Source organism: Sander lucioperca, chromosome 11 (genome assembly GCF_008315115.2).
Source record: "Sander lucioperca isolate FBNREF2018 chromosome 11, SLUC_FBN_1.2, whole genome shotgun sequence".
NCBI lineage: Eukaryota > Metazoa > Chordata > Actinopteri > Perciformes > Percidae > Sander > Sander lucioperca.
Genome location: NC_050183.1, coordinates 8,032,048 through 8,053,647, shown reverse-complemented (window position 1 = coordinate 8,053,647; position 21,600 = coordinate 8,032,048). Strand labels below are relative to the sequence as shown.

Sequence of the window (21,600 nt, the reverse complement as noted above, 5' to 3'; positions counted from 1 at the left end):
GTTCAAGATAAAACTTTTATGGAGTCACACACTGTTGTCTGGTGGTGAAATGAATTAGAGGTCTTTTCTTAGTAATGCTGTGTTTTAACAGTGAAGCCTCTACTTGATTCCAGAAGATTTTTAACAAAATGTTAGCTGATAAATAAACAGGAAACCCTTCACATGGCACTGAATCAGTTTCACAATAGCATATAAACAATAACCTATGAATAGCAAGAACTTATTTCTAACTAATAAACCAAGATATATGGTATTTTAATTATTGTAAACCTTATAAAAAATTGACTTTATATTAGCCTGAAATGCAGTGTTTCACTACCCTTTCTGGTTGAAAGGTTCATGTTTCACCTGTAGGGTTGGGCATCGTTTGGATTTTAACGATTCTGATTCCAATTCCGATTCTTCCTTTTGATTCTTCTTCTTCTTGATTCCGGTTCTTTGAGGGGTGGAGTTGAAACGAGTCACATGTTTATTTTCACAAATAAGAGGAAAGTTGTATTTTGATTCAATGGTGGTTTGCAGTTTTACAGGGCTTTTTCAATGTAAAATAAAGCCAGACTAGAGCGCTGCTTACTGTGTTCCAAGGCTGCAACACAACAAGCGCCTGGTCGCTTCGGAAACCAAAACTTGCGCATATTAAATTGGGAAGCGATGATCGGATTTGAAACCAAATCCTCTAAACGATTCCAAACGATTCCAATAAAGAAACGATTCTACTGGAATCGTAATTTTTTAAACGATTCCAAGTAGGAATCGGTTCTTGATGCCCAACCCTATTCACCTGTGACCACATGCAGAATCAGCAATGGATGTTTGTTGCTGTAACCACACCCAACAGTGATGTCATGGTGTACTGACACACCCGATAGTACAGTTCTACATCACTGCAGCAGGCTGAAAAGTGAAACCATTGGAGATAAAAAGAGACTTTTAGCTGTTGTTAAGATGCTCTTTAACTGCACATCATGTATATGTCACAGTCCTCAGACTTTTTGTGAAGACTGGATTGAGTTCTGGGGTTTCTGTTTGCTGTGTTTTTGTTCCTGTGCTGCCTTTCCCTCCTTTGCCTATCTACACACCTGCTCTGAATCAGCCTTGTTAGTCCGTCCCTTCTCCCAGAGTTTTCCCCAGCCAATCAGCTCCTTGCCTGTTCTCCTGCCTAATCACCTTGTTCCCCTCACCCTCTCCAATCATCTCTCCACCTGCACTTCATTTGTCAGTTTGTATTCAAGTCTGGTTTTCAGTTCAGTCTTTGTAAAATTCTTGGTTTTCTTCTGTTTTTCAGTCTGTTTTTTTGTCTTTCAGTTAGTTATCAGTTCAGCGCTGCCTGCACAAACCTTGATAAATAGTTAGTTCTTCAACTTCCTGTTGCCTGCAGTCTCCTGCGTTTGGGTCCACCTGCTCCACTCCTCGTTACAGTATACTTAACATTTTAGCAAAACATATTTGAATGCAGATTACATTTAAATATATTTTTCTTATTGCTCCAGGCCAACACATTCTCATCACAAATGGCCGCTTAGTCAGGACTCCTTGGTGTCGTGTTTTAGGCTCTGGGTAACACTTTGGCTTAATTTCAACGTGCAGGATATGGTTAGGTTTAGGCAACAAAACTACTTTGTTTGGTTGTAGATCGTGATTTGGGTTTGTTACGTAACTTACGTATGTGACAGTTAAGTACATTACAAATTTAACTTAGGTAGGTTATGTTGTAAGTTAAAATAAGTCAATGTTGAGTTTGGGTTTTACTCAAACAGCGGTCTCCTGGGTGATAGTCCTGGATTGGTTTGTCCCATCCCTCCCATGGATGTATTATAAGAACTTGATACAGCGTTCGAGGCGGAGCCCCGTTCATTCCTATGAGAGTTGCTCAATGATGCATAAAGCCTTTATGAAGACAAAAATTACCTGGATGATTGTAACTGCTTCCGCATTGTACTGCCCATAGAGCAGGCACACTAGAGACCTCCGCCGGCGCCATTAACTTGAATAGGGATTAAATTATTGACATTCTGTTGAAAATATCACAGATTCATGCCCCCCAGGTATTGATCCTAATGGCACTTTACAAGTGAATGAATCTGAAAATGTTTTCTGCAGGGTAACATGTAGTACTAGTACTATTCCAGTTATAATCAACAATAGACCATACAAAGTGTTGAATCCCCTAAGTAATAAGAAGTTGACTGCAAACATAGTCAATTTAGCATCCAGTTCACGTCAGCCACAACCTGCCCCAAAAAACGAGACAGTGTCTGTAACTCGACTCAGATCAGTTAAATCACAGGTAACCAAAAGAGGGGCAATACTTAACAACCTAATTGGAATTACAACTACCACTGCAATGATAGAACAGGATAGGAAAATTAGATGCGGTCTACTAAATATCAGATCTCTGTCTTCTAAAGCAATACTAGTAAACGAATTGATATCCGATAATCAAATTGATCTATTCTGTCTAACTGAAACATGGCTGGGCCATGAAGAGTATGTCAGTCTAAATGAAGCCACTCCTCCCACTCATATTAATACTCAAATTTCTAGAGGCTCAGGCCGAGGAGGGGGAGTTGCAGCCATATTTGACTCAAACCTGTTAATTAATCCTAAACCTAAACTAAATTATAACTCTTTTGAAAATCTTGTTCTTAATCTTCAGCATCCAACATGGAAAACAGTACAGCCTATTATATTTGTTGTTGTCTACCGAGCACCAGGTCCATATTCTGAATTTTTATCTGAATTCTCAGAGTTTTTATCATGTGTAGTCCTAAAATCAGACAAAGTACTTATTGTAGGTGATTTTAATATCCATGTGGACGTTGACAGCAATAGCCTTAGTACTGCTTTCAACTCACTACTAGACTCAATTGGTTTCAGTCAGAGTGTGCATGAGGCCACGCACTGTTTTAACCACACCCTTGACCTTGTGCTGGCATATGGCATCAAAATTGAAGACGTAATAGTATTCCCGCAAAATCCTTTATTATCAGACCACTTCTTAATAACTTTCGAATTCTTACTACCCGATTATACGAAATTAGATAAAAGCTTCTACACTAGAAGCCTATCTGACAGTGCTATAGCTAAATTCAAGGAAGATATTCCAACAGCACTAAACTCATTACCGTGCCGTAATATAACAGAGGATCTTTATGTAAACTTTAGTCCCTCTGAAATTGATAATTTCGTAGACGGTGCTACGGCCTGCCTACGGACTACTTTAGACTCTGTTGCTCCCCTTAAAAAGAAGACGATGAAGCAAAGGAAACTAGCGCCTTGGTATAACTCCCAAACTCGTAAATTAAAGCAAATCTCGTGCAAACTTGAAAGTAAATGGCGTTCCACCAAACTGGAAGAATCTCGTTTAGACTGGCAAGACAGTCTGAAAACCTATAGGAAGACCCTAAGAAAGGCCAGATCAGACTACTATTCATCACTAATAGAAGAAAATAAGAACAACCCAAGGTTTCTTTTCAGCACTGTAGCCAGGCTGAAAGATAGCCACAGCTCTATTGAGCCATCTATTCCTATAGCTCTGAGTAGTGATGACTTCATGAGTTTCTTTAACGATAAAATTATAACAATTAGAGATACTATTCATCACCTCTTGCCCCCAACCTCTAATGGGTCACCTTTAACTGACAGACTGCTAGAAAGAACGACTAGACCTGACATATACTTAGATTGCTTTTATCCTATAAACCCTCAACAATTAATGTTAAAGGTCTCTTCAGCTAAGCCATCTACCTGTCTCTTGGACCCCATCCCAACGAGGCTACTTAAAGAAGCGTTACCCATGGTTAACACTTCATTACTAGACATGATAAATATGTCTTTATTGACAGGTTATGTACCGCAGTCATTTAAAGTAGCTGTGATAAAACCTCTACTGAAAAAACCCACCCTCGATCCTGAGGTCTAAGCCAACTATAGACCTATATCTAACCTTCCCTTTCTCTCCAAGATCCTTGAGAAAGTAGTCGCTAATCAGTTATGTGATTTTCTACATAGCAATAGCTTATTTGAGGACTTTCAGTCAGGATTTAGAAAGCATCATAGCACAGAGACGGCACTGGTGAAAATTACTAACGACCTTCTAACTGCTTCAGACAAAGGACTTGTCTCCGTACTTGTCTTATTAGATCTTAGTGCTGCATTCGATACTATTGACCATACCATCCTCTTACAGAGACTGGAACATTTAGTTGGCATTAAAGGAATCGCACTAAACTGGTTTAAGTCCTATTTTTCTGATCGATCGCAATTTGTTAATGTTAACAATAAACCCTCCAATTACGCTAAAATTAACCATGGCGTTCCTCAAGGCTCAGTGCTTGGACCAATTCTATTCTCCTTATATATGCTTCCTCTAGGCAATATTATTAGGAAACACTCAATTAACTTTCACTGTTATGCGGATGACACCCAATTATATCTGTCAATCAAGCCAGACGAAACCAGCCAGCTAGCTAAACTTCAAGCATGCATTAAAGATATAAAATCATGGATGGCCTACAATTTCCTGATGTTAAACTCAAACAAAACCGAAGTTATTGTGCTGGGCCCGAAACACCTACGAACCTCATTAGCCGAAGATATAATTACTCTGGATGGCATTGCCCTGGCCTCCAGTACTACTGTCAGAAATCTAGGAGTTATTTTTGATCAGGATCTATCCTTTAACGCCCATCTAAAACAAACCTCTAGAACAGCCTTTTTTCACCTTCGTAACATTGCTAAAATTTGGAACATCCTGTCTCAAAACGATGCTGAAAAACTAGTCCATGCATTCGTTACTTCCAGGCTGGACTATTGCAATTCCTTATTATCAGGATGCTCAAATAAAACCCTTAGGACTCTCCAGCTGATCCAGAATGCTGCAGATGAAGGAAAGGAAACTAGCACCTTGGTATAACTCCCAAACTCGCAAATTAAAACAAATCTCACGAAAACTTGAAAGTAAATGGCGTTCCACCAAACTGGAAGAATCTCGTGTGGATTGGCAAGATAGTCTAAAAAATTATAGGAGGGCCCTCAGAAATGCCAGATCAGACTATTACTCAACACTAATAGAAGAAAATAAGAACAACCCAAGGTTTCTTTTCAGCACTGTAGCCAGGCTGACAGATAGTCACAGCTCTATTGAGCCATCTATTCCTATAGCTCTGAGCAGTGATGACTTCATGACCTTTTTTAATGATAAAACTATAACAATTAGAGAAAAAATTCATCACCTTCTGCCCACAGCTTCCAACGACTCACCATTGGGCGCAGGAGGGCTAGAGAGAACGATAAGACCTGATACTTATTTAGACGGCTTTTATCCTTTAGACCTCCAACAATTAATGTTAAGGGTCTCTTCAGCTAAGCCAACTACCTGTCTCTTAGACCCCATTCCAACGAAGCTACTTAAAGAAGCACTACCTGTGGTCAACACCACATTACTAGATACGATCAATATGTCCTTATTAACGGGTCACGTACCGCAGTCTTTTAAAGTAGCTGTGATAAAACCTATTCTGAAAAAACCCACCCTCGACCCTGAGGTCTTAGCCAACTATAGACCTATATCTAACCTCCCGTTTCTCTCCAAAATCCTTGAGAAGGTAGTCGCTAATCAATTGTGTGACTTTCTGCATAGAAATAGTCTATTTGAAGACTTTCAGTCAGGATTTAGAATGCATCATAGCACAGAGACGGCACTGGTGAAAATCACTAACGACCTTCTAACTGCTGCTGACAAAGGACTTGTCTCCGTACTTGTCTTATTAGATCTTAGTGCTGCATTCGACACTATTGACCATACCATCCTCTTACAGAGACTGGAACATTTAGTTGGCATTAAAGGAATCGCACTAAGCTGGTTTAAGTCCTATTTTTCTGAGCGATCCCAATTTGTTAATATTAACGATAAACCATCCAAATACGCTAAAGTTAGCCATGGCGTTCCTCAAGGCTCAGTGCTTGGACCAATTCTATTCTCTTTATATATGCTTCCTCTAGGCAATATTATTAGGAAACACTCAATTAACTTTCACTGTTACGCAGACGACACCCAATTATATCTGTCAATCAAGCCAGACGAAAGCGGTCAGTTAGCTAAACTTCAAGCGTGCATTAAAGATATAAAATCCTGGATGACCCACAATTTTCTGATGTTGAACTCAAACAAAACGGAAGTTATTGTGCTGGGACCCAAGCACCACCGAACTTCATTATCTAAATATATAGCTACCCTAGATGGTATTGCCCTGGCCTCCAGCACTACTGTCAGAAATCTAGGAGTCATTTTTGACCAGGATCTATCCTTTAACGCCCACTTAAAACAAACCTCAAGAACAGCCTTTTTCCATCTTCGTAACATTGCCAAAATCAGGAACATCCTGTCTCAAAACGATGCTGAAAAACTAGTCCATGCATTCGTAACTTCCCGGCTGGACTACTGTAATTCTTTACTATCAGGCTGCTCAAATAAGTCCCTCAAGACCCTCCAGCTGATCCAGAATGCTGCAGCACGTGTTCTGACAAGAACTAACAAAAGAGATCACATTTCTCCTGTATTAGCTTCTCTGCATTGGCTTCCTGTAAAATCCAGGATTGAATTTAAAATCCTTCTCCTGACCTACAAAGCACTAAATGGTCAAGCACCATCATACATAGAAGAGCTTTTAGTACCTTATTGTCCCACTAGAGCACTACGCTCCCAGAACTCAGAGCTACTTGTGGTTCCTAGAGTCTCTAAAAGTAGAATGGGAGCCAGAGCCTTCAGCTACCAGGCTCCTCTCCTGTGGAACCAGCTCCCAACTTGGGTTCGGGGGGCTGACACCGTCGCCACATTTAAGAATAAACTGAAAACCATCATCTTTGATAAAGCTTATAGTTAGGGAGTGAGGAGTTGCAGCATAGTAGAGTAGAGTAGAGGGAGGCAGGAAGTACAAGCCCGTTCCGGCAGGGGAGAGTACGAGCCCGGTCCAGGGCCCCTCTCTTTAGCCTGCCTCTCTTAGTTATACTATTATAACTCTAGACTGCTGTGGGAAGCTCCTTCCAAGGACACAATGAGCCGCTCCCTCTTCTCTCTTTTCACTTGTCTCCTTTTGTGTGCATCTTAGTCCCAGAAATGCCTGTTACTAACCTATCTCTGGGGAGTTTTCTCCCCGGAGTCCCTTTGCTTCTTCTTCACCCAGAACATCGCCTTGGAATTGGGTGGCACCTACACCGGGGTCCTGGGTGCAGCTGACGCTATGGACTTACTACACCCTGCTACGCTCTGCGTTTCCCCGCAGTGTCCGACTGCGTCCTGCCGCGTCCAACCGCGTCCACCCAGGCTGCTGTGCCACACTACACCCCGTAACGCCCTGCTGTGCCCTACTATGACATGAACTACTATGACTACCATTGTGATCACTGCTTCACTATCTTTATTATGACTATTATTGCCACCATTCACCACTCCCCCAACTGGTGCCGTCAGACACCGCCTACCAAGAGTCTGGGTCTGTCCGAGGTTTCTTCCTAACAAAAAAAAGGGAGTTTTTCCTTGCCACTGTCGCAATAGCTACTGCTAATGCTTGCTCTTGAGGCAACCACTGTAATAGTTGGGGCTTCGTAAAGTACAGAGTTTGGTCTAGACCTACTCTATCTGTAAAGTGTCTCGAGATAACTCTTGTTATGATTTGATACTATAAATAAAATTGAATTGAATTGAATTGAATTGAATTGCAGAGCGTGTTCTGACAAGAACTAAGAAAAGAGATCACATTTCTCCTGTATTAGCTTCTCTCCATTGGCTTCCTGTAAAATCCAGGATTGAATTTAAAATCCGTCTTCTGACCTATAAAGCTCTAAATGGTCAAGCTCCTTCATATCTTGAGGACCTCTTAGTACCTTATTGTCCCACTAGAGCACTACGCTCCCAGAATGCAGAGTTACTTGTGGTTCCTAGAGTCTCTAAAAGTAGAATGGGAGGCAGAGCCTTCAGCTATCAGGCTCCTCTCCTGTGGAACCAGCTCCCAATCTGGGTTCGGGGGGCAGACACCGTCGCTACATTTAAGACTAAACTGAAAACTCTCCTCTTTGATAAAGCTTATAGTTAGGGAGTGAGGAGTTGCAGTGAACGCCTAGACCGGCGGGGAAGGGTGCATAGCTGCAGACACAGCACCCCTGCTTTTCTCTGCTTCTCTTTACAGTCATCAGATTTACCTATCGTATAATCAATAATATAGTGCCTCTCCTAGTTATGCTGTTATAATTCTAGACTGCCGAGGAAGTTCCTTCTTATGACACGCTCTTTTCTTTTGTTTCCTTTTATGCACATCCTGTCTCAGAAGTGCTTGTTACTAACCTAGCTCTGGGGAGTTTACTCCCCGGAGTCCTTATGTTTCTTCTTCGCCCAGAACATCGCCTCGGATTAGGGCGACACCAAGACCTGGGTCTTGGGTGCAGCTGTGGCTATGGACCTGCTACACCCTGCTACGCTCTGCGATTCCCTGCAATGTCCGGCTACGTCCTGCCGCATCCACCGCGTCCACCCATGCTCTGCTGTGCCACGCTACATCCTGTACCGTCATAACCCCAACCGTCAGACACCGCCCACCAAGAGTCTGGGTCTGCAGAGGTTTCTTCCTAAAAGGGAGTTTTTCCTCGCCACTGTCGCAATAGCCACTGCTAATGCTTGCTCTTGGGGGAACTATTGGAATTGCTGGGGCTTTATAGAGTGTGGTCTAGACCTACTCTATCTGTAAAGTGTCTCGAGATAACTCTTGTTATGATTTGATACTATAAATAAAATTGAATTGAATTGAATTGAATTGAATTGAAATTGAAATGATTTAATCATGCGGCTCTTCTCAACTTTCTAAATGTTATTTGACCGAAGGGATCAAATTTGGATTAAAACAAATCATTCTGTGGGTGTTTTGATGCTCAAAACATGTATCCACTGATTTACAGACGTTTCCATAAGTCTATGGAAAAAAAGTCTTTTTGGGCCAGAGTGCGTCATGTGACAGGCCGCGCGTTGCGATTCCACTGTTTGGCTGCTATGTTCAATTTGCTTCAGAGCCCGGCACACTTCCTGGGACCTGATCCCCCTTCTCTATGCAGACTTTGTCACTCTTTATACTACTTCATCTCTGCGCCGTGGTTGAGCAGTTGAATACTTATAATACATCCATGAGTTGAAAGCCCGGTGTGTCTCATACCGACGCAAAAGGATGCCTTGTGTGCAGGTACCAGGTGCTGAGGGCCACTGACCAAGCTGCCGTATTTGACCAGTTGGGAATAATTAATTTCCCACATTGTTGTTGTGTGATAATGCAGTTAAACACAGATTGAATTTAAAGGTTTTCACTTCATTACCTCACATCATCCAAAAATGAATGGAAATAAATGGATGTCTGTTTTAGTAGGCAATGTAGTTGAACCATATTGTGGCTGCCTCACCCCGTTCAGGCAGACACGCGTCCCCTGACTGCAGACGGTGAGGTTTTCCTTGGCGCTTGGCTCGGGGCAGACCGGGGAGAGGCCTGAACACACAACCTTTCTTTGGCAGTCTGTCTCCTCATGACAGGTCTGACCCGCCGGCTTAAACCCGCAGTCCTGACCGCAGCACAGGCCCTGACTCGGACTGAGTGAAAGCATCATACACAGAGATAAACGTGAAAGCCACATATAAACAAAACAAAGACACAACGAGAAGATACATCATTAACGAAATTATTGAGATGAATGCGGTGTGCTGCTATTTTAATTAAAAATGATTAGAAGAACAGGATCAGAACAAGTCTGCATGCAGATGCATCACCTAAATTCTCCTGATACACCTAAGTTAGAAATGTGTAAATTTCCATTCTTGAAGCTTTTGTGCACATTCTGATGGTCTGTGTACCTGCAGATTTTCCCAGGCTTGAGGCGACACCGGACTCCTACAGGTTGTTTGGCGCTGAAGCAGCAGAGGTCTGCCTCGTTGTGTCCGACATCACACTCCTCGTCTTCCTCAACAATGTGGTTTCCACAGATGGGCTGATCACTGACTAGCCAGAAGGAACAGACATGCAGATAAACAAACACAAGTAAATACACACACACAATTTATAACTGTTTACAATGACTAATGCACAGTGTAAACATTTGGCCGCCGACTCAGCAGGCAACATCTTTTCTTCCTTACCCACAAAGCAGTCATCCTTCTTCAGCTTCAGGATCTTGCTGATGTGTTTGATGCTGCAGGGCGACAACTTATCGTTGTTTTCACGCACCTCGTCTGTGGCGTGAGGGAACATCAGATACCTGCCTTTACCGCTGCTGGAGCCGAGGTTTCCGCAGTTTGAGCCCTCATCGTGCTGGAACACAGACAAAACAGCAGAAATTAACTTTTGAAATGGTGTGTTTTTCACACTGAGCAAAAGGAGAAAGTAGTTATTTGGACATTTCCATTAAAGGTACTCAGCCAAACACGAAAACAGCAGGGGAAAACACAGGATCTAACCAAGCTTAAACCCTTTGTTTCCATCCTCGTTATAGGCCATCATCACAGGCAGTAAAAATGGTTTCAGTGAAGCCCAAGGACAGTTATTTTACAGGCCCTTTCTTAATAGGCAAAAGCCAGTTTTTTGTGACTTTTAAAGTTATCTTTGTTATATTTTCAAATTAAAAAAAAAATCCTTTATATTTCCCTGGAATCTGATGGCCATGAAACAGCAGAGGAATGTAGCGTTCCACATGCGGGACACCGAGAACATAACGGAAATTATTTGTGAAACATTTTCTGGAACCTGTGCTCTCTGGATGTCAAACTCAATGGTGAATTAAAAGGCCAAGGAGAGGGCTTGAAATTAAAATGGACACATTTGAATGGAACATTTTTTTGATGTGGGTATTTTTCTGCATCTGTTCTTGATTAGTTTAATGGATGGAATGTTATAGTCTTCAATATATCTCAGTACTGTCAGTCTCGGCAGCTCTAGGTGTTAACATAACTGCATGTCACAGCAGATGTTGGAGTTGTTTCATACGAATAGTAAATTTATTTAGTTTTTGTTATTTAATATTTGGTACCACATAGTGATTTACATTTACTGCTGTAGTCATAATGACAACAGTAGAAAGCAGTAAGAAAAGGAAGAACGGCAAAGTACAGGTAAATACGGTATCAGTACTGTACTCTGTCAATCTGCAGATTCCCTGCCCTTCTTGTTTACTTCTTGACAACTGTAGTGGTTTTAGAAATGCTGATACCACAGACATAAACTAATTAGATGCAATTTTATGACAACCCATCAAGAAAAATTACAAATGTTGGGACTGTCAAGCTTTTCACATTGGAGGGGAAAACAAGTTCAGTCATGTCTTCACTGGTGTTGTGGCTTGTAGTTCCTGTACTGTATTTTGTTTTGTGCATTTACCTTATTTCTGTGTGTTTAAACACGTTATAAATTTCAGGTACAGCTAAAACAAGTTGTCGATTCATTGATTAGTCATAACATAATTGGCAACTATTTTGATAATCGATTAATTCAAGTGACAATGCCAAGGATGATCTTGTTCCAACTACTAACATTTGCTGCTTTTATTCATCATACACGATAGTAAACTGAATATCTGGGGTTTTTGACTGGAAATTGGGTTTGGGAAATTCTTAGAATTGTCACTATTTAAAAAAACAAAACATTTATAGCCAGTCTTATTAATAAAAAAAGAGATTGTTATAGTAAGTGCATGAAATTTAGCAAATACAATAAACTAAATCAAATGAAAGGAAGGAGCAAGACAACAAAGAAGAAAATCAGTTATATTTACATATATTAATTTATATAACCCTTCTGAGCAGAAAATTGATCCATAGCACACAACTCTAAAAGCCAGTGCATGCATGTTTGGTTGCAAGGGAAGTAGGCCAAAGGGCAAAGCAGCACTATACCCAGAATTCACTCTGCATCACAGCCCACCCTTCTTCTTTCCTTCACCATGCCTGCTACACACATTAGGTGATGGCCATGCTCAGATCTCTTCCAGCCTGTCCGGTCTGGAAACAATGAGACATGCCTGTCACAGGATCCAGGACACCAGAACTTGCGGTAGTTTAACTTGTAAAAAGCCTGCGGGGTCTAGCAGAACTAATCTGCTCAGGAACGCTTCAGAGGACTCTTTGGTCTGTGGAAGTGTGAATAGCAGAGGGCGGGGTGAAAAACACTGCTGGCATTTTGGGCAGTGGGAGAAAGGTTGCAGGTGTTAGCGGCCATCACACATAGAGAGGTGCATTATACATGAGCTGTGTGTTGTTATGCTGGAGGAGGTAAACAAAGAATAACTGGAGAGAGAAAGAAATCAGAGATCCTCTTGTTCTCTTATTTCAGATTATCCAGTGAGGCTGAGCCAAGAGTCTCTATGAAACAAACCAGTTAATACAGGCCAAGGTCTTTCATGCCCACATAAGTGAATCATTCACAGATAATTTGTTCCGGTGCAGTGCAAACAGCCATGTATGTGAGAATATGCAAGTTTAGTCTAACTTTTGAATCGCAGGGATTTTTCATGTTGAATTATCATTCGGCACGCAACTCACACAGTCTTATGATAGACTAGACAAGTGTTTCAATTATTGGTTCACTGGGGCACCAAAAGGGGTTCAGGGTAAAACTGGTAAAGTCTAACAAATGTCTGAAACATGGCTCCAAAAATGGCTTTGGTTGAGCCCTTAGACCTTTTACACAGGCAGCAGACATTTTGACATGTTATGGTAGAAAATCACAGGTGTTACTAATAATATGATACATTACATAACAATGGCTCCTTTTTTCTTTTTCTTTTTTTTTTATAAACTTTTGGGCATTTTTAGGCCTTTATTGACAGGACAGCTGAAGAAATGAAAGGGGAGAGAAATGAAAGAGGATCCTGCTCTCACAATAGCAGGATCCTGCAACTGGAACACTTTCAACAAGGTCTCATGGCAGTTCATGAAATGGTCACGTTATTTTTAATCTATTGATTTGTGTACACGGACACGTTTATGTTGTTTTTTTCGTGGTGGTCAGCACGTAATGGGAAGCACCTATATGGATGTTGGGTTTAGGAAAAGAAGAATGGGGAAAGGTCACGTCACACGCCGGGGCACGATCCGCGGTCTCTGGGGGACGCGGGACAACAACGGGACGATTGTGTTTAGGAAAAGAAGAATGGGGAAAGGAAATGTCCCACGCAATCCCCGGTCTCCGGGGTGAAAGTCCTGTGTTGTTTGACCCAACCACCACCCCAACCAACCTACCTGTGTGGATTTTTGGCATTTCATACTACTCGCTACAGTAGTCGTGCTGTGATCACGAAAGATGCTTCTCATTGAAATACATTAGTTTAAAAAACATGCTGACCACCACGAAAAAAACTAGATAAACGTGTCCGTGTACACAAATCAATAGATTAAATAACGTGACCATTTCACGAACTACCGTGAGACTGGGTTGACACTTTACAATGCAGCCATACTGTAGTTAAAGCTGAAGTGGGTAGATTGCAAAAACAATGCCAGAATTTGAAGTAGAGTGAGACCCCCCCACTGCAGCTCACCCTCTCCCCTCTCTGTCGGGCGGGCAATGCAGTCGCAGAACAGCCAATAGGAACGCTCTCTTTCTCTGAAATGACCTGTGATTGACCAAAGTCTATTATGGCTAGATTATCTAAAGCCTGAATACAGAGCGCACAGGAGGTGCATAAATCTAATTCAGACCACTTGAATTACAATATTCTGTAAGTACTTTATGGAATCGTTGCCCAACGACAGCAAAAATGAAGTGCCTACCACAGCTTTAATGGTATTAATTAGACCTGTAAATATTCTGCTATGGATCGTTTCAATGTCTGCTGTGAAAAAAGCTGATATACAATGAATGAACAATAATTTAAAGGGAAAATCCATCCTAAAACAGACTCTACATTTTGCAATCTCAGTGATTTCGGACATCTATCTTGTCTATACTTAACCACATTTTTGTTGGATATGGTGTAATCTCTGAGTGCTGAAGAATTTTTATTTGAATTATTACATGCAAATTAGTCTACATTTATGTAGAGCACAAAACGTATCCAATTCATGGGATATATTGGGTGCAATATTCACTGTAAGCATGTATGTTTGGTTTGATTGAGCCACTTTTAAAGGCCCACTCTTCATTCAGTATCAGATATATGTTGTTAGTATTTTGTAAACTTGGTGATGACGACTGACCGGGGATCCCAGGCTGTGGCCGAGCTCATGAGCGAAGGTCAGCTGGACGTGTCGTGGTGGCAGGAACTGTCCGTAGTTCTGAATTGTGACCAGACCTGTGTTCAGGCTGGAGGTCTGGCCTTTATGCAGGGTGGTCTGCTGTGAACATATTCCTCCCCAGTTACCTGAAGTGCACATAGATGAGAGGATGAACATGGAGTTTAGTTTCCACTAAGGTCATATAGAGTAAATTACATACTGTATATAATATAAAGACTTAATTAAAACATACCCACTTGTCACTTTATATACAGTATGGTTGTATAACTGACCTTGTGCTACTGGAAATACCTTAAACCAACAATGTTTTGCTACTGAAGCGTTATCGATCTCTGAGGCCCCGGGACGGGGAGATGCGGAAAGACCAACAGACCTGCTGAGCTTCTCTAGTTTCACATCAAAGCCTGCAAAGCCATTTGGCCTCCAATGGTCTCCATCTGCCTTCGGGTTTATATAATGTCCCTGAAAGCCATTCCCACAATTACAAACAGCTGGCCACATTCACATGGATGGATGTCTAGGTTGTGACATCATATTTCAGCTGGCCAGCCAGAGGACTGCTTTTATTGGTCCTATTGATCAAACTGGGCACCTATGATAAGGTTCCTTGGAGAGACTGCTCATGGATTTGAGTAAAGTTCAGGTAGTTTAAAAAGACCGCAAAGACCATTCATGTTATATTACTAATCTGATTATCTTGTTAGAGAAAAGATTTTTTTTTAAAGCCGATGGTGTGGATTCCTTGAATATCAACCAATTTAAAAGGTTTATTAAACGTTACTATAATTTGGAAGGATTGATTGTAAATACAATACTTAAAAGGTGGGAAAGGTTTATTAAAGCTGAAGGCTGGTGAGAGGTCTTGCATTTTAAAGGGAGGACAGACTAATGGGGAGTTGTAAATACTGGCTGTTATTTTTTAATGGAAATTATAGTTTCTATTTTGTGCCCTTTTTTTCCAAGCTCAAGCACCTTGCTATTATTGTTAGTTGTTATTAATTAATTAATTTATTAGCATTTTCTTTTTCTATTATCTTCTGGTGTTTGGTTGTTCATTGATGGTTAGACCTGATCTGTCATGTATTTGTTCTGTTGTTCATTTTTGTGTTATTAAAAAAAAAGACCATTCATGACATCTCACACTTAAATGGGGTCAATCATTCTTATTGTACAGCACATATGGGCGACACATCTATCAAATACTGAACCTGAGAAGATGCTAACCACCTGTACCTCTAATCGAAGCCTAAGAAACTGTCCAATTACTACCTAACAACATCCACTGCCATGTCTATTCATGCTCTTCCTCGTCCAGCATTATTTTCTCAGCACTTATTGCCACCACCAACTCTTTCAATCAGTGGGCGTAATCTCCATGTGTCCATCCTCTCTCTTCATTGGTTCTCCCATTTGTGACCTTGTATGGTTCAGCAGTTCCCATGCAGTCACATGAATTTTATGTAACACCTCTTACACAATGTAGTACCATTTTAAGGGGGTATGGCTCGTCAGGTGTACATCTGTTAAAGAAATTCAGCGCCTGTTTTCAGAGAAGTCTGAGTTCATTAGGTGTCATTGAGGACTGTGGGAACCAGTTGTGGGCATCTGGATCTTCAACCAGCATGTTTTTGTTACACGGTGATCGTAAGTGTGACGTCCAGGAACGAGGGACAGTTAGAGGTTGATAAACAAAAACCAAAGTGCCCTTTATCTGTGCTGTTGTAGAAACAATGAGGGTACTGTAGGGAATAGGAGCGCAGGCAGGAGGTACACTACCGTCACATGTCAGGTGAAGGAGGCTGCCTGTGACAATACAATAACCTGAGCCTCTTATTTTATCCCTTGGTGTTTGACATCACATGATGGCTTTTGCCAGAAATGAGAAAGCACATTAAAATTATTTTAGCTTCAGGGGAAAACATTAAACTGTCATAAACTGTTCTCCTTACTGCTAAAAGTATAAGGAGAGCAGTTTTATATCCGCCAACTGTCAGGAAAGACCCCCCTCAGCCATTTTAATCACAAATTCTGGATGCATTTCTCCAGCATTCCTAGCTTTTGACATAAAGTCCCTCGCCCCCTCCCCCCAGTGGGCTATTCAAGGAGCTGGGTTTCCTAGAAAGAGCTTACTTTGGAAGACAGTGCTGTGGTTTTTGGCAGGGTGAGCAGAGAGGGGCTACGATTTTGTCCCCTCCTCCCTCTTGTACAAACACAGTCAAAAGAAACGAGCGAGCCTCCGGATCACTTGCACATAATGCACACACTCACCATCAGGAGTAAACAAGCACACACACTAAGACACACAGAAGCAGAAAACATACACCCAGTGACACCTACTTCAAGAAATATTTTGTCATACAGTATCATTTAACATCATAGACAAACATGAAAAAACACACACACACACACACACACACACACACACGGTTTAATAGGAAGAAACAAATAATAGTAAAGGGGTAAAGGGTCTTTCCTTGGATAAACAAGTGGGGTGAGTCTCACTGTCTTAATAACACCTTTAACAACAAAAACAGACACAGTGGGCGATTTGACCGCTAGTAACGCTGACCAAAGTTCTCAGAAAAGTACAGCGGATGCTCTGGAAGACTAACAAAAGTACTAAGAAAAAAAAAGTGAGCCTGAACAAAAACAAACAAACTGGAAGACAGCAGTTACAGTACGAGAATGACAAAATAAAATTAGATTACTGAGCAAGGTGCGTGGGTAGCAGCATTTAGCCTACACAGGGTAGGAAAAAGGAAAAGTGCATATCAGCCTTACAAAGTCAAAATCGTCAACATCAACATCAGCATTCATTACATCACCAACCCCTTTGTCAATGTCTCGAACGTCCTCAGCACAAAGTCAACAGACTACAATATAAATAATCAACCAAGAAATACAGAAATAAAGTAGGCACTAAGTTCAAGTTTGACTTCTCCCCTGGCCCACATTCAAGAGGAATATGGCTGCAGGTATAAAGGAGTACTTATATCTGTTGCTCCTGACAGGTGGACATATGAGATGGGAGCCTGAGGGCAAGAACTGAAATTCAGAAAATGAGGGGTGGGGAACTGTCGGAGAGAATCGGAGCATTAGCTTTCCTAACTGTCTGTCTATGAAACATGTCTGATAATGTGCACTGTTGAACTCCAGTATCTTGTTGCTTATCTTCACAACTCTGTTTAGTGCAGTTTTGGACTTGATGTTAAGGTTACCGAACCAAGATCTGTAGAACAGAATCATAAGAGACTTGTTGACATGAAACTTGGACAGTATCCTCAGGCAGTACAGACGTTGCTGGCCTTTTCTTTGCATAAAGCTTCAGAGTGGAAAGTAAATTTAAACTTATCCACTATAGTCCCAAGATATTTATAGGTTTCAGCAGAGTCTACAGTCTGTCCCTTGATAATGGTATTTTGGTTGATAAAATCAATGCACATGTAGGTGAAGGAATACATTGTCGCACCAATCTACTTTTTGTTTCCTTCAATATGTTTAAAGAGAACATATTATTTCCCGTCTTTTCTGACCTATAAATGTTATAATGTTGTATAGTCATGTTAAACGATACCAAAGTGTCAAATAATGAGATAAATGCATTTAGACGTGAGCTGTGCAGGCAGCTTGGGTTAACTCTGTCCAGCTCTGAACGCTCGGATCTCATCGGGTCTCAGTGGGGTCTTTGAATTTCCTGTATTTGTCTACGTCAATGAAACAGACTTCCCTACATGGTCATGCTGCTGCATGCTCCGAGCCATTGAAGGTCTTCCGGAAGATGATCAATCAATTGGCTTGGCTGGAGGGGGGGGCGAGAGGGGGTCAAGGGGGAAGAGGAACCTAAACCAAGCTGTCAGAGGAGCTGCAGATGACGGTAAGAGTTTCCCGACGATCTACATAGTTTATTGTGCCTTGAATCATGTCAGGCTGCTCTATAGGAGCTGCTCTTTAAAGACAAGGTTTAATAAAGTGGCAGTGGCATCTTCTACTCCACGGCCAGCCCTGTATGTGAACTACAAAGGGTCAATTAGATGTGCATTCTTGATAAGAATATCTCTTTTTATCAGTTTTTCATAGGACTTCATTACAAGAAGAAGAGAAGTCAGGGCCACAGGTCTAAAATCAAATATCAATCAGATACCTCAAACTACAGGATCACATACAGAATTATCCAGATTCTATTCATAAGAATCAAACACGTTTGTTATAACTGTGCTGCTTCAGTCTGATCTGAACCTTGCAAACTGTAAAATAATCTTTGACTGAACTGTCAGCAGACAAGCTGCATTGTGGGTAATGTTTGTTCTAGATTTTGACAAGCAAGAAGAAGAATACATGGAATAAAGAGAGATAAGATCTCTGGTTCTGCTGCATCGATTTAAATTTTCTTTTTTTTTTAAATGGTCCACTGTGAGTCTGACACTGTTATAAGAGTGCAATGCTAAATCTCTTTTAAACACCTACGCCCTTGTTAGATGCTTGCAATGATTTGGGACATAACATTTTTCAAGATATATTACATTGCTGGACTTCTAGGCTGTGGTATTTTATTGGTAGGGAAACGCCATATTTTTAAGTTGACCACAATCACCAGAAAGAAGCAAATCTAATCTATCCTATTCTGGCTCACCAGATCTACATTGCCGGGATAAAGTCTGGCTTTGGCAGGCCTTATCCCTCCCCATTAGCACTGCCCAAGTTGATTGTGATTGGTTTAAAGAAATGCTTTTTTTCTTCCCTATACAAGAATAGATAAGCAGTGTAGCCAGTCCATACTCCTGCACTGACACAGCGCTGTGGAGATAGGTCTAGGCCATCCATGATGAAAAGGTATATATTGAAAGATTGATTTCGGGATTGATTTAGGAATTTTTTATATCTTTTATATTAGAGCACTCAAAAAAGGATCAATTTTAATTGGAGAACTGATTATTTTAACTCAGACCTAGTTCATATTCATGGAACTTTCCATAGTGCTAGCCATCAGTGAAAGACATAGTACTAGCGCCCCATTGGCAGAACAGTGGAAGGTTAATTAAAAATCAACATTTCAAGGATATATACTTATGGTAACTGTTATTTTAGTCTTTGTGAGTGTGTACTCCCAAAAAGACAATACGACAACAACCGCAGGATTATTGTGTGGAAAATTACAATTAGTTCCTTGATTAGTCTCAGGAGAAGAAGGAATGTTACTGGTGAGAAAGCTCCAACCCCTGTCCTCCAATGACGTATGAACACACAACTTAGAGAGGTTAGAGGAGGAGGTCCAAGTGATTGATGGCGGCTGTGTCTGAGCATGTGTGTGCACGGTGCACCCTGCTGTAGATGGAGTGTCATTGGGGTCTTTGAGGTTATGGTCACATGGTTAATGGGCCTTCTATTTCCCAAGACCAGTAATAAACTGGTGGAAGTGGGTTATAGACACTGAGGTTGAGCGTATCTGTTCTTGGAGGTCAAACATTATCCACGTTTAATACTTTGCTCATTCTTAGCAGCCGTCACATGAGATTGAAAAGTCACAACAATGTCACTGCCACTATGAATCCACAATGTATTTGTGTGCGTGTGTGTGTGTGTGTCCGTCTCACTTGAGATGTCGCCATGGCTATCATGCTGTGGAATGCAGTCAGCAATCCTCACTAAGACATCTGGGAGTGGTGTGTGTGTGTGTGTGTGTGTGTGTGTGTGTCTTTGTGTGTTGGTGTCAAAGGTTCATTGCTCCTTAACCACATGTCATTGTGGTGGTCTGCTCTCACGCCCCCCAGTTTAGCCAATCAAAAGCTGGGTCTAAATGAAGAAGAACCTCCCACTACAACAATTCCCAACATATGTGTCCAACTTTCTCCAACAACAACAATATGATTTTTTTTGTAAATAATATAAATAAAATTAAAAGAAAGTAATGAAAAATGTCCATAATGTTGTCTGTTAATGACATTTCCAAATGATTTCAGCCTATAACAGCAGAGGGTAAGGTAGCGTTGCCTACCACTGGGGATTGTTAATTGAGGAGTTCACTCACGTTTTGCTTTTGGTCTCCCAAACCAAAACACTGCTTGTATAGAAGGACTGCATTAGGGGCTGTTATATTCCGGCAACTCTGTGTGCTACAACATCACATGATCCAGGAAAACCAAGGGAGGCTTGCATTTATTGTTACTGCAGTTTGTACATCTGTTGCAACTCAACTTAATTGACCCTACTAATTGAACAAGACAGGCAGTATGCATTTGCAACAGTTTTTACACAAGCTTTGTGCAAAAAAAAAAAATATATTGTCAATTTCAGTGCAGTTAAATTCAAGCTGATTCTACACAACCCAACCCAAAAGTGTCACATCCAGTTCGCGCTCTTAATTTGTGTTTTGTTTGTTTCCCTAACTTCCTATTTTATTTTGTTAACCACTGTCTGTCTCTGTTTCAGGTCACTTGTCTTCCCGTCTTTGTCTGCTTTCCCACCTGTGTGATTACCCTCCCTTCCCTAATGTGTGTAATCGTCTTCCCCGGTCCCAGTGTATATATACTCACCTTGTGTCATTTTTCAGTTGCCAGGTTGTTGTAGTACCTCGTGTGTCTCACTTTCCAGCGTTTTTTCCTAGTGTTTGTTTTCCCAGTGTTTCTTAGACCTCTAGCTTGTATTCCGACTACGTTTACTGCCTGCCAATTTTGTACCTTTGCCTGGATTGTTCTCTGGACAATAAAGCTCCTTACCTTTGTACTCTCTGCTCTGAGTCGTACTTTTGGGTCCGGCGTTGTACCGTGACAAAAAGAGGTCTTGACAAAGGCATAGAGTGCCATTATATCAAATGTGTGTGAATACTTTTCTTAATCAACCTGCTGTTTTATGGCAAAGTGCTCCAAGCTAAAATAAAGTAATGTCAGTATGTATTCCTAATACCTTAGCTACATGTCTTTTCAATGTGGGCCGGCCAAAACTATGTGCTCTGAGAAAGATATGCAAATCACCTCACAGTATGTGTGCTACTTGTAAATGTGATTTCCGTGTGTCACATTGAGTCTGACTCACCATTTTTGCCCTCCCAGGCGAGCCCCAGCAACCCACTGTAGTCTCTGTCAGTTAGCAGATAGGACAGACAGAAGTTGTCCCAGTTGTTCTCAGAGTACAGACTCAACAGTTTCTCAGGCCCGATGTAAAGAGGGAACAGAGGATCCTTTTTATCCTCCTCCGTCATCACCTGGAGAGAGACCAGCAAACACACTGTTGAATGAAATATCTGCGAAGGAGTTCACTTGACACACAATGATTCAAACAATTACACGCTCCTCCATGGCTCTAAGAAAGTAAGCATTGTATTTTAGTCATTTTAAGTCATTTTGAGG

At 41.3% G+C, this 21,600-nt stretch overlaps 1 protein-coding gene across 2 annotated transcripts in view; it reads right to left on the bottom strand.

The window, feature by feature from the left end:
* Positions 1-21,600, bottom strand: part of si:ch1073-396h14.1 (disintegrin and metalloproteinase domain-containing protein 10) — a 59,579-nt gene that overhangs the window by 23,318 nt on the left and 14,661 nt on the right. For both annotated transcript variants that reach the window (XR_004106240.2, XM_031307051.2), the window contains exons 8-12: positions 21,287-21,455; positions 14,219-14,382; positions 10,169-10,340; positions 9,887-10,031; positions 9,442-9,625 (exon numbers count right to left, since the gene is read on the bottom strand). Coding sequence is in view for 1 of the 2 variants with exons in the window: in XM_031307051.2 (XP_031162911.1) it covers positions 9,442-9,625; positions 9,887-10,031; positions 10,169-10,340; positions 14,219-14,382; positions 21,287-21,455 (834 nt within the window). In the remaining variant the exon portion in view is untranslated. The remainder of the gene's footprint in view (positions 1-9,441; positions 9,626-9,886; positions 10,032-10,168; positions 10,341-14,218; positions 14,383-21,286; positions 21,456-21,600) is intronic.